Source organism: Tenrec ecaudatus, chromosome 16, assembly GCF_050624435.1.
Source record: "Tenrec ecaudatus isolate mTenEca1 chromosome 16, mTenEca1.hap1, whole genome shotgun sequence".
NCBI lineage: Eukaryota > Metazoa > Chordata > Mammalia > Afrosoricida > Tenrecidae > Tenrec > Tenrec ecaudatus.
The window spans coordinates 28937188-28950715 of NC_134545.1; the positions used below are offsets into that span (position 1 = coordinate 28937188).

Sequence of the window (13528 nt, forward strand, 5' to 3'; positions counted from 1 at the left end):
CAGCACCAGGGACAAAGCCAAGCAAACAGGAGGAAGCATCAAGGACAGAGCTCAGGGCACCAGGCTTTTCAAGGCCAAGGACAGCTCTCGAGGTCCCTGCGCAGACAGAGTAGAAGGCGAGAGCTTGATATGGATCAGATTGGTTCTTCCCCAGATATGTAGTGCTCATCCTAACCTCGATATCTGGGGCTCTGTCCCATTGGAGAATGGGATGCTTTGCTATGCAAATGAGGCAGGATCTGTGTGGGGCATCTCTGGAGTCTGTTCTGAGATATAAGAAATTAAACAAACAAGCAGAAATGGAAATGGGCGGTGAGAGATGGCAAGAGCCATGGAGATCCCCAAAGGACCAGGGAGGAGGCTGAGAGAGACGAGAGCCTTCCTTCAAAACCAAGAGATAGATAGATAGATAGATAGAGAGAGAGAGAGAGAGAGAGAGAGAGAGAGAGAGAGAGAGAGAGAGAGAGAGAGAGAGATGACACACTGGTTTCAGACGTCTAGCCTCTTAGCCACAAGAAAAGGTGCCATGGCGGAGGAGTGGGTCATACATTGGGTTGCTAACCACAAGGTCTGCATCTCTAACCCACCAGCTGTTCCAGGGGAGAAAAGCGAGGCTTTCAGCTCCTGTAAAAAACCCAGGAGCACAGTTATATTCCATCCTCGAGGGTCACTGTAGCGTTGCTGTGGGTCAAGGTTGGCCCCGTGGTGGTGAGCTTGGTTTGGGAACCAAAGTTGACTGTGAGGAGGCAAATATCTGTTTGTTCAAGCCACACCCTCAGGGCATTTCTGCTATAGCCGCTCTAGGTCAGTAAGACAGAGAGAGTGAACGCAAATCACCTGGACTTGGGTTCAAATCTTGCCTCTCACACCAGGAGCTGTGACTGCAGACGAAGCACAACCAGTCTCAGCCCCTTGTTACCCTTGCTCGATAGGCCGCCACCTTTGCATCTACTCCAACTCACAGCGACCCTCTAGCAAGAGAGTAGAAGGCTGTAAGCTTGATGGAAGCCGATGGCCACCTCTTTCTCCCATGGAGTCACTGGTGGGTTAGAACCACTGACCTTTGTGTTAGCGCATGGATTCCAAAACCCCAAACCAAAGCCCTTGCCATCGAGTTGATGGCAACTCATGGCAGCCCCACAGGACAGAGTAGAACTGTGTCGCAGGGCTTCCGAGGCTGGGATCTTTACGGGAGCAGACTGCTCATCTTCCACTCAGAGCAGCCGATGATTGTGAACGGTCCACTCTTTGGTTGGCAGCTGAGTGCTTAAGCACTGCACCACCAGGGCTCCCCCCTGTCCTTTCAGAGTGGGAGAAAGGCCAAGACCGACCACACTGGGTCAGGTCAAGACTTCATCAAGCCTGGGCTGGTCAAGCGGCAGCCCAGTGCCCGGCATGTGGTGTGTGCTCAGCAGCCTTAGCTGACAGCATTGTGAGAGGCACCAGCCCTGAGCTGGAAGCAGAGCCCTGGCTTGGCTGGCTCCCGCTCCGCACATTCCACTCGGTGGTTATTGCTTTGGAAACTTCTCAACATGGCAGAGGCCAGCGCCCCAACAAACCCCACTCTGTTAATCCCCCACCTTTAAGGCAAAGATCAATCCCTCACCATGAAGAGGCTGGGACTTCACGCTCACCAGGATCCACGCGGTGGCCGTGAGGATCCCCTTTCACTCATTCCCCATACTGCCTACCAGGAGGTCTAGGCTTCCAGCCCCTCAGCATTCTTAGACATGAGGAAACATGTCCTGTGGGTGATGGTTCTACACAGCCAACATCATCCAGAGGGATCGGGGCCCAGAGGACACCCCCCTTCAGGGCACTTGGAGACACAACACGTCAGTGCCTCTGCTTGCTCGCCTGTAGATGGATGGGCTATGCAGAATGAGCTCCTGTGTTGGGGAAGAAGTGTATCGATGCTTCTTGTAAGCAAGCGTGGCGAGGCTGTGTCTCACCTGCTTGGGACATGTCATCATGCCCCTGGAGAAGGACAGCATGCTGGCGAAGCAGAAGGTCAATGAGAAAGAGGAAGACGCTCAACGAGATGGATGGACACAGGGGTGGCAACACTGGGCTCCAGCGCAGCAACAATTGCGTGGAAGGCATGGGACCGAGCAGCGTTTTGTCCTGCTGTGTCCCTGGTTGCTATGCGTCAGAATCAACCCATGGCACTTACCAACAGCAAGAGCCGTGGTGAGGATCAGATTAGCTAACGTGCTTGGCAGAGAGACAGTCTAATAAAAATATGATCATCACATCATGAATACCCCTCAGTCTGCCATGTGCTGTTGGGTGGGTTGTGCCCTGCCCAGGGGCTCAAACCCATGCTGCGATCTGCCCATCAAGCTGTGAACGATGGTGTGTGTGTGTGTGTGTGTGTGTGTGTGTGTGTGTGGGAGAAGTGCCTGAAGGAAGGAGATCCTTTTAAAATGTCTGTTTTAAAATTTGTCCAAGGGCCACCAGGAGCCCTGATCCAAAGGACAGGGACCCTTGAGCATGCTCTAAGCCTAAGACTGATTCTGTAAGTTGGTGGCATGCCCCTGGCTGGAGCGTCTAAGGGCACGGCTCTCAGGGCACCATTCACCTCTGCAGAGGGGCTCCGTGTCGTTCCAATAAGGGTCCCGGACATTGATGCATTCGATGACGGCTGGACCCTGCTCCAGAGAGTGGCCGGGGTCACACGTGAACTCCACCGTGGTCCCAATGTTATAGGTCGGGTCAGATGTGGTGAAGTTCCCATTCTGAATATAGGGCTCATAGCAGTGACCTTTCTCAAAAGCTGGAGGAGGAAGTGGGAGACAAAGAGGTAGCTGGTCAAGAAGGTGGTAGGACACCCTAGTGATGGGGTGGCTCAGAAGATGAGTCCCAGAGCTGACATTTTGGGGGCCCCACTTTTCTCATCTCTAAAATGGGGATGTAAATCTCTTCCCTGCAGACAGTGTCTTTCAATTCCCACTCTCATCAAACTACCAGGGGGGTTCAAAAGGTTCATGGACAAAGGCAATGAGAAGACAAAGGTATCTTCCCATCTACTTTCTGAAGCCCCTCAGGGTCTTGCTTCCTGCCCTTGAACACCATCACTGTCTATGAGAAAGGCCAACTCCTCTTGGAGAAGCCAGAGCAGATAATTGCCCCAAGCTCACTGCAACTCACAGCGACGCTACAGGACAGCGGAGAACCGCCTCTGTGAGTCTCCAAGACTGTAACTGCTTACGGGAGTAGAAAGCCTCCTCTTTCTCCTGAGGAGCGGCTGGTGGTTGCTAACTGCTGACCTCCCCATCAGCATCCCAACCCGTAACCACGATGCCACCCGGGCTCCTTCAGTCCTCCAAGGTGGCAGGGGCTGAGCGGGAAGGCTTGTCCCCTCTTTTCTTGGAGGAAGAGGGAGCGGGCCTCTCCCAGGCCTCCCTGGGCAGAGTAGGTCGATGAGCTTAGGGGTAAGAACTTGGGCTCCCCTGGGACCCTAGCTCCATTCTTACCAGTGGGGACTGTGGGTTAGCCACACCCCTTCTCCAGACCTCAGCTCCCTCCCCCAACAGGGGAGACCATCAGTCGAAGTTCCCCCTGCCCAGAGCGGTGGGGGATGGACTGGGCTATTCATGGCACACATGGCACACAATAAATGTTCGATTAACAGCCAGTAGGCACTGTTGTCCACAGAGCCACGTCTGCCTTTGGAAGATCAAGGGTCCAATTGGCCACTGGGTTTTCTCACTCATTCCCAGTCCTGGTTTGGATCTCCCAGGACCCTGCCCTGTCCCACCATCCTCTCCCAGCTCCCACCACACCAAACACTACAAGAAGGGAGGCCCCCAGGGATCCTCACCCTCAAATCGGATGTTGAAGGCTGAGGCCACCTGGGCCAGGTGGGACGTGAACTCGATGCGGATGGCGTTGCTCTCGCTCAGCAGGCCCTCGAACGGGACGCTCTCGGTGTGGAGGGAATCATAGAGAAGCGTTGATGTGTTGGTCCGCCCACTGAAGACCATCATCCTGGAAGCCAAGGAAGGAAAGAAGGGGCTGAGAGGTCCCGCTTGGGTCCCTGACATGCAGGGTGACAGGAAGAGGGAGGGCAGAGCACACGCTTCATCCCTTGGCTCACATCCTGACTTTAACTTTGCTTGCCTCAATTAGCTGCCGCACCTCCTGGAGCCTGTTTCCTCCTCTGTAGAATGAGGTTTGACTCCTCACGAGCTTGCTCTGAGGTGACGGGGAAAGGAGGCCATGATGCAATGAACCAGATCCATTAAATGATGCTGATTACTAGGATCATGGGCGCTGCTAGCATAAGGACATGGGATACTAGGCCTGGATCACGCCTGAGCACATTGGCCTGCAGCCTTACACAGCCCTGGGTCTGGATCCTGACTTGGGCCAAGGACACTTAACCCTGGTGAACCTCTGTGTCCTCATCTGTCCAGTGGGTACAGCCATACTTCAGCCACAGTCTCTAATAAGTTGACTCTGACGTGCATCCAAGCTGAGCTGTGCTGCCCCAGGACATCTTCAGTGGTTGGCTTTTTGGAAGGAGATCATAGGGCCTTTCTAAAAGTGCCCAGCCCAGAGCAGGCATGTACATCAAGTTCACCCCACAGTCCCCGTCTCTGACACTTATCTCCAGAAAGCATGGTCTGGGGAGTTCTCAGGGTTCAGGAACCCCTCACAGAGCAAGTGTGCACACACCGGGCTGTCAAAGGAGAGCTCCTATCAAAGGGTCTGGCCCACCCTCAAGGTGGGGCTTGAGGAGCCGGCACAATTAAGTCTGCTGAAAGCCAGAGGCACTGGGCCAACATGAAGTCTTCATACTCTTTCATCGGAACCCCTATTTCACCTCATTGTAATACGTATGCACGAGTTTCTAGCTCTGAATCGCAATAGCCAAGAGCCCTGGTGGCACAGAGCTCAAGTGCTCAGCAGCAAACCCACACCGACTCAGCCTAGGGCTCTGTGGAAGACTCCCTAATCTGACAGTTGAGGACCAGGAAGTGTCAGCAAGCTATGGAGCAGGAGCCTCAGTGACACAGTGCTTAAGCACTTGACTGTGACTCCAAAGGTTGACCCCAGTGGCTCTGTGGGAGAAAGACGGGGTGATCTGCTCCCACAGATATGACGGCCGAGGGCCAAGGACACGAGCAGCCATTTCATCAAGAGAAGACTCTCAGGTGGCCAGTGAACACAGGAAGACCAGTTATCAGAGAGATGTGAATCAAAACAAGGATGAAAGAGCATCTTGCCCAGCATCAATTGTAAAGCTAAAAGCAACAACAACAACAAGCAAAGAATCAAACAAAATAAGATCAGTGAGCAACAAATGCTGGGAAGGGTGTAGACAGACTCGAACCTATGTACACCACTGGTGTGTCTGTAAAATGGTCCATTCCTTATAGAAAGTGGACCAGTCAGCCAGCAATCCTACTACGAGGTACAAGGTAGTGGTGGGGTCTAGACCAGCCTGTGGGAAGATGGAATGCCAGGAAGGGAACTTTTCCTTGAGCTTTTTGAAGTCCCTTTAAGGACATCTCAGAGCAATAGGAGTCCAGCCACCAATCGCTCCCTGCCGCACTGTCCACAAGGGCAAAAAGCCAGACGCAACCTGCGTGCAGCCTCATGGACGGTCTATAAATAGATTCCTGCGCTACAGATGCACAAAGGAATTTTAAACTGCGCTGTTTGTTAGAGAATACTGGTGAGTCCTGGAAACATATGACGGAAGAACCCAGGCGCCGGGACGCCGAGCACAAGACATGGTTCGCAAGCGGAACCAGATGGTGTATGACCATTGTTATACAGGCGCCAGAGGAAAGGGTGACACACCAAGAGAAGCGTGCTTTGAAGGTGACCAGGGCAGGGAGGGTACAAGCCACTAACTAGAGAGTGGACGCGGATGAAGTTGGGTGATAAAGGGGGAGGGCATTAGTACCCTTTGACCAAACAAAGGAAGCTCCTGGGAGGAGGACAGGAAGGAAAGGCAACGAAGACCAGCATGATCACATACCCCGTCCTGCTACAACCGTCAAACTGTAACCTATGCGCCAGTGCATAGTCTCTCAAGCCGATCCCAGCCCTCATGGGGGATGCACACACACAACATATATGACATACACAACATATATGACACACACATGATAGCCATGTACACATATATGTCTGCTAGAGAGGGTATCTGTCTATGTGTTTACCTTTGCTGCAAATCTAGCCATGGATGTGGTGGTGGGGGGTGGGGGGTGCCTACAGAGGAAACGTTATGATAACTCCGTAGCCATAAGCAAACACTGAGGGAAGGAGTAGCTGGCTCTGGGGGTCAGGACCATACTCTTGAGGGACATCGAGGTCAGCTGGCATGACATAGTCCACAAAGACAGCATCCCGCATCCAGAGAGCAGCCGTCTGAGCTGCAGCGATTGGTCTCTTGCCGTCCAGAGCAAGGAAGAGCGAAGGAAAACAAACACACCCAGGCACAGGCAGTCCAATGGGCTGATGACCAATCGAAACCCAATCTCTACAGCCATGAGATCAGGAGAAGTAGATGGTGCCCAGTTACCACTGCGGACGTCTCTGACAAGGGTCACATTAGACAGTTCTGGATAGAGTGGGAGAAACACGTAGAAAGAAACTCAAAATTATATACTCAAAAAAGATTCACTGGTTGGACAGAGACTGGAGTAATTCCCAAGACTGTGACCCCTTAGACATCCTTTAAGCCTGGAACTGAACTCACCCCTGTAGATCCACCGTCAGCTTAACAATAGCTAGACCTATAAAGCGCACAATAATACAAGAGAGGTGCACTCTCCTGAGAACAAATAACCAAAGAAGATGAAAAAAAAAACCCCAACAAAACCCAACATTTACCCCCAAACAGAGCTCAGAAGCCAGGGAAGAAAGAACAAATGGAAACCCAAAGAGGAAGTGAGACAAGTGCTGAGACACTGCCGAGACTGCAGTCAGCGTCACAAACAAAACGTGTGGAAACTGTTGAATGGAAGAGGAGGTTGTTCTGTGAACTGTCATCAAAACGTAACAAAAAGCTAAAAAAAAAAAAAAAAGAGAAAGAAAAAGAAAATGAGGTTACATTAGAGGAAAGTGTAGAGGGTGAATGGGTTAGAAAGAGGGAATTGATTACAAGGATCCACATGTGACCTCCTCCCTGGGGGATGGACAACAGAAAAGGGGGTGAAGGGAGACGCTGGATAGGGAAAGATAGAACAAAATAATAATCTATAAATTATCAAGGGCTCATGAGGGAGGGGGGAGCGAAGAGGGAGGGGAAGAAAGAGGACTTAATGCAAAGGGCTTAAGTGGAGAGCAAATGCTTTGAAAATGATGAGGGCAAAGAATGTACAGATGTGCTTTATACAACTGATGTATGTAGATGTATGGATTGTGATAAGAGTTGTATGAGCCCCTAATAAAATGTGAGGGAAAAAAAAAAGAAAGTGTATGGGACAGTTCCACTGCCACATGAAATTTCCACGTGCTGCCATCAGTCCTAAGGCACCTGGTAACAGCTGAGCAATGGACTCGGTGCCCCGCCAGCCCCACCTCCTCCCCACGGAAATCTTTCCAAAGCAGACCACAACTGTCTCTGAGGCTGCCGAGCGAGCCTAACCCATCAACCTTTAGGTTATAGGAGCTGAAAGCAAACTGCTTCTGCCACCCAGGGACAGCCTGGTTATAACCATTTTCACTGTGAGAAACCCCATTTGATGCCTGGCTTCTGGCCAGTCCCAGGAGTTTAAAAGAAATTATGCAAAAGTGGGGGCGGGGGTGGGGTGGGGGAATAACTAGTCCACAAATGAGAAGTCTCTCTTATGGGGTCATAAGCAGGCATTCTTTCATCCTTTGAGCTTTCTACTGGGGCTCATAAAGGACTTTATTTCTATTGCTCAGGAGAGTTTCTAACGCCATCAGGATGCGTCAATGTTGGAGTTCATTTCCTCATGGGCTCATATCTCTGAGGAGGGAGGGGTGCCAGGGTGAGACCAGGACCCATCCCAGGAGGTCTCAGTGCTCTCATTCCTGCTGACCTACTGCATCTTAGGGATCAGGTGTCAGGATTCATCTCTCAAATAACGGAAGTCTTTTGACAAAGCAAGAAGTAGCTCACACGACCTCCAACTCTCCATAGCGTCGGGATCTTCGAGACCAGCAATATTCTGGCTATGTTTCCTAGAACAGCCACAATCATAATCTCCAGACCTAAACCAAACCCATGGTCACTGAGTTGGTTTGGACTCCTAACAGGCCTCATGAACCAAATCCTGCCTGGTCTGGCACCATCCTCAAGGTCATTGTTATGGCTGAGCCTATGGTTGCAGCCACTGTGTCCATCCGTCTCCGTGAGGCCCTTCCTCCTTTTCACTGTTCCTCTACTTTACCAAGGATGGTGTTCTTCTCCAAGGATGTGTCCTTGGACACAAAGTTCATGCGATCAAGTCTCGCCTTCCTTGCTTTTAATAAGCATTCCAACTGGGGGTAGTTAGTACGGCCAGGAGAAGTCCTTGATGGATGGGGCTTGGTGAATAAACAGCCCACCTCCTTCAGTCTTCCCATTGGATTTCTCTGAGGCTTGCTCAATGCAGTCTCCCAGAGGCCCCTAGGGGAGAGAACCCCATTTGCCCACAGCATTCACTGCTCCCTGACATGTAGCATGGACCTCCTCCTCCTCCTCCTCCTTCTTCTCCGTCTCACCATCCCATGTCTCATGCGCTTCCTCACATCAGCAACTGAGTCAGCTACTTGCCCTCACATCTTTGTTCTCCGTGTCTGTTCCCAAGACAACTCAACCCGAACCTATAATATCAGAGTTCTCTAGATATAAGACAGTAGATTCTATGTGTACCATTTAGAATCCACGAGCTTGCTCTGGCCTAGATATTGCCTTCTAATTTCCCCCTGCTTCTTTCATGTACATAGCCCTCATTTCTCCAGGCCAGCCTCCTATCACGTTGATGCTGTTGGCTGCTCTCAACTCATGGTACCCTGTGTGTTAGAGAAGAACTTCCCTGGAGTGTGTTCTAGCTTAAAATCCATCTAGGAAGGAACCCTTGTGCTGTTAGGGATTAGCCATTGGAATGTACACTGCAAAGTTGGTGGTCCACACCCACCAGCTACTCCAAAGGAGAAAGATGAGATAATATGCACCTATAAAGACTTACGGCCTCAGAGACCTTAGGGAGCAGTTGAATTTGGTCCTGCGATCCTGATGAGCAGGAATGGACTCCATCCCTGAGTTGTTAATCTTTGTAGGCATTGACTACCAGGCCCTCCCCCAACCCCCCAAAGAAGTGCTGAATGTGTCTAAACTGCCAACCTTTCTGTTAGCAGCTGAGCATTTAATTGCTGCTCCAGCAGAATCCTTCCCCATCACCCCAGGAACCAATGTTCTCTATGGCCTTCCTGGTCTCCATGGAGCTTAATGTATAGCTGGGCACAGAGCTTGGGCCAAGGTAATGCTCCCTCCTCGTTCAACTGCAAACAAAGATGTGCGAGAGACAGAACAGGTGGTGTAACGTACCAGAAAAGGGGGTCTCGATTCCCTCCTTGCCTCTCCCCCTACCTTGCCGTGTGACCCTTTCCTCTCTGTGGCCCATCTGCTCATCTGTGAATGGAGAAGGCTGGAGCTGAGCACCGTCCAGCATTCCCTGTCTTGATCCTCGCCAGCCAAAGTCCAACCATCTCCAGGTACCACACTTCTAGCCACATACGGAGCCTCTAGGAAGGGAAGGGGTCCATGGGGACTCTTGGAGGCTTACCTGTCCTTCTCGTTCAGTGACAGCCTCTCAAAATGCAGGTGCAGCTTCTGGCCCTCTGGGGCTTCGATGGTCCACATGCAGAACTGGCTCCCATTGCTGTTTCCAGGGTAACTTGGGGAGAGGACACGGCCGATGGTGGCATTGTGTACTGCACCTCCACAGGGAGCTGGGTCCAGAAAGTAGAAATGGGTGGGAGTGGAGAGAGGGGGGGTGGTGGGGAAGAGAGAGAGAGAGAGAGAATCATTGTCCCCTGACTCCATTCATAGCCCATGCTGTGTCACTTGCTTTTGCGTCATCCCCTGACTCATGGCAATCCCATGCACACTGGAACAAAATGCTGCCCAGTCCCATGTCACCCCCAGGGCAGTTGTGTTTCAGATTATTGTAACCCACAGGGGGCACATGGGCTGATTTCCCAGTCCCTTCTTCTTCATCTGTCTTAGTCCGGAAGTCTTGCTGAAAGCTATTCAGTATCACAGTAACAGCTACGTTTCCACGGACATGTGCATGGTGGCCACGCATGGAGTGCATTGGCTTGGAAGTCCATCATGGAAGAGGTCCTGGTGGTGCAGTCATTAAGCCATCGCTGACCAGAAGGTGGGCAATTCAAACCCAGCAGCCACTGTTCATGGGAGAAAGATGAGGTGGTCGGCTTCCATTTGGATTCACAGCTTTTGAAACCCCACAGAGCTGTTCTACTCTGTCCTCGACGGCCATGATGAGTCAGCATGCAACTTGATGGCATGGGGTTGGCTTTGGTTTTGGTTCAGCACAGAAAGTGGGAATTCTATCACTGAACCACCATGACCTCTGCCATTCTTAAAGTGAAACACCAGAGAACTGAATGAGGGGAGATCAATGGAAAGTCAATCTCTCATGAGATACATAAAAGATTAGACAACTCTGCAGAGCAGAGAGTGTGAAGAGAGAGATCAAGCCACATGTAGACCTTCTGGAAGCAGAAGCTCAAAGAGACGCGGGCCTTCCTCCAGAGCTGGCACAGGAGGACAGAAGGAAAGCTTCAAGCCTCAGGTTGCAATACTGAGAGATCATAAATCCCAAACCTGCTAAGGCCACAGGGAGCATCAAGAGCGGATGGAAGGAATACCCGGAGTCACTGCTAAAAGAAGTTTGGAAGACAGCTATCTGACCACTAACGGGATGCGATCCATATTTGTGCCCTGTTCGAAGACAGGTGACCCAATAAAATGTGGAAATGTTCATTAAAATCACATGTCGTCAACTTTATTGAAGGTAATTTAAAAATGAGTACAGCAGTACCCCAACAGAAGGTCAAGCTGGATTCAGAAGAGGACTTGGGATGAGAGCTGTCATTACTGATGTCAGATGGATCTTGGCTGAAATCAGAGAACACGGAGGGGTGTTTATTTGTGTTTTATTGACTACACCACAGTGTTCAACTGTGTGTATCCTAACAAATTATGAATAATATTGTGAAAGCTAGGAATCCCAGAACATCTCGTTGTACTCACGCTGAACTGTACATGGACCAAGAGGCAATCATTTGAGCAGAACAAGGAATACTGAATGGTTACAGTCAGGAAACCTATGCACCAGGGTTGCATCCTTTCACCCCACTCTTTCACTCGGTATGTGAAGCATAGAGTCGCAGAAAGTGCTCTATGTGAAGAAGCACGTGGCATCAGGATTGGAGGAAGACTCATGGACCACCTGTGACATATGCAAATAACACAATATTGCTTGCTGAAAGTGAAGAGGACTTGAGGCATTTTCTGGTAAAGATCCAGGGCTTCCCTATGGATTACACCTCAACCCAGGGGTCCTCAAACTTGTTAAACAGGGGGCCTGTTTACTGTCCCTCAGACCCGTTGGAGGGCCAGATTATAGTTTTGTTTTTTAAAACTATGAACAAATTCCTATGCACACTGCACATATCTTGTTTTGAAGTAAAAAAAAATGGGGCAAAAACACCCGGCGGGCCAGATAAATGTCCTCAGTGGGCCGCATTGGCCCACGGGCCATAGTTTGAGGACCCCTGCCTTAACCTAAAGAAGACTGAAATCCCCCACAGTTGGACCAATAAATGATACCATGATAAGTGGAGAAAAGATCAGAGTTGTCAGGGATTTCATTTTACTTGGATCCACAATCGTCACTTATGTAAACCACAGTCAAGAAATAAAATGTCATTTTGCCTTGGTTAAATCTGTTGCAAAAGAGCTCTTTAAAGTACCCCAAACCAAAAATGTCATTTTGAAGATTAAAGTGTGACTGACTCAAAATATAGTATTGTCAATGTTCACGTACATGTGAAAGCCGGAGAGTGAGCCCGGAAGACCAGGCAAGCATTGATGTGCTTTGAATATGGTGTGGGAACACTGAAAGTGCTATGGGCTACTGTGAGCATGAACAAAGCGTTCCTGGAAGAAGTAGAGCCAGAATGCCCCTTAGAACCAAGAATGTCAAGATGTCATCTCACATACTTTGGATACGTCATCAGAAGGGACGAGGTGCAAAAGGACATCATGCTTGATAAACGAGGGGGACAGCAGAGAGGAGGACGATCTTCAAGAGGGTGGACTGACGCAACAGCTTCAACAATGAGCTCAAGCACAGTAATGATCGGCAGGATCGTGGAGGACTGGGCAGTGTTTTGTCCTGTGTGTGTAGGGTCGCTGTGAGCCGGAACTGACTCAATGTCACCTGACACAATGATTCAATCCACAAGTCCCTTAACAGTCACATCCTCGACACCTGCAGAAGACATATACCCCGTCACTTCTTGGCAAAAATCTTAAATCCACCCCAAGTCCCAAACCCCGTCTTCTGCAGCTTCAGGATCAAATGTGTGTGAGTCTCTAGGCATCATCTATCCTGGGGCAAAATCCCTCTTCCTCTGTGGGCCTGTAAAATCTAGAATAGAAGCTCTCTGCTAACAGAGCATGCGCACGGAACAGGGACAATGAAGACCCTTATGTTACAAATGGGAGAAATTAGAAGCAGAGACGAAATGACAGGCACCAAAATAGTCTGAAACCCAGTGGAACAACCCGCTTTAGCTCTCAGGTCTGAAAAGAATCCTTTCTTCTCTGAGACAATGTAGGCAATGCCTCCCTGCCCTCCAGATGCTGGGTGTTGGCCACCCCTCTGGATTCTGGGAAGAGGCCCCTTGCTAATGGACCTCCTTTCCATCCTCCAGGCCAACTCTGCTCTCTTGGCTCTAGGAGGTCCCACTCCTAGCTCTTATCCTCCCAGCCCACACCTTGGTTCCAGGGGCTCCTTTGTTCTGCCCATTGAACACAGCAGCACGCTATTAAAAATGAGAAACAACAAATGTCCAATAACAAATGTTTGGTGAAATAAATTGCTTTACACCCATATAGTTGTAATGCAGAATGTAAGAAAATACTCTTTCTAAGTAAGAAAAACAACTGAGCTGGTAAAAGGTATGCCTTATCTATTTCAGCAAGCTATTTGCAAGGATTGATTGAGGCCGTGAATATCAAAGTGATTTTCTCATACCTTTTACATGTTAGATGTCTCAGATTTTTCTTATAAGAGCCATGTATTACTTTTATCATGAAATCCAATATAGAGACAGTAAGAAGTGAGAGGTGAACGAGGACGAGTCACATGAATAGAAGGTGTAATCTTCTTCTTGGGGCTGTTTGGTTCTTAGTGTCTGTCTTTTTTGTTTATTGTTTGGGGGGTATCTTGGCAACCTTCCAAGCCCAAGGTGAGCTGGTGGGCACATCTCTGAGAGCTGGGTAGTCAGCCCGAGGGGAAGGAAGATG

General features: G+C 50.1%; 1 protein-coding gene across 1 annotated transcript in view; it reads right to left on the reverse strand.

The window, feature by feature from the left end:
- Positions 1-13528, reverse strand: part of SEZ6L (seizure related 6 homolog like) — an 87610-nt gene that overhangs the window by 62885 nt on the left and 11197 nt on the right. Inside the window, exons 5-7 of the mRNA XM_075533415.1 lie at positions 9753-9918; positions 3824-3990; positions 2582-2776 (exon numbers count right to left, since the gene is read on the reverse strand). Of these exons, the coding sequence (XP_075389530.1) occupies positions 2582-2776; positions 3824-3990; positions 9753-9918 (528 nt within the window). The remainder of the gene's footprint in view (positions 1-2581; positions 2777-3823; positions 3991-9752; positions 9919-13528) is intronic.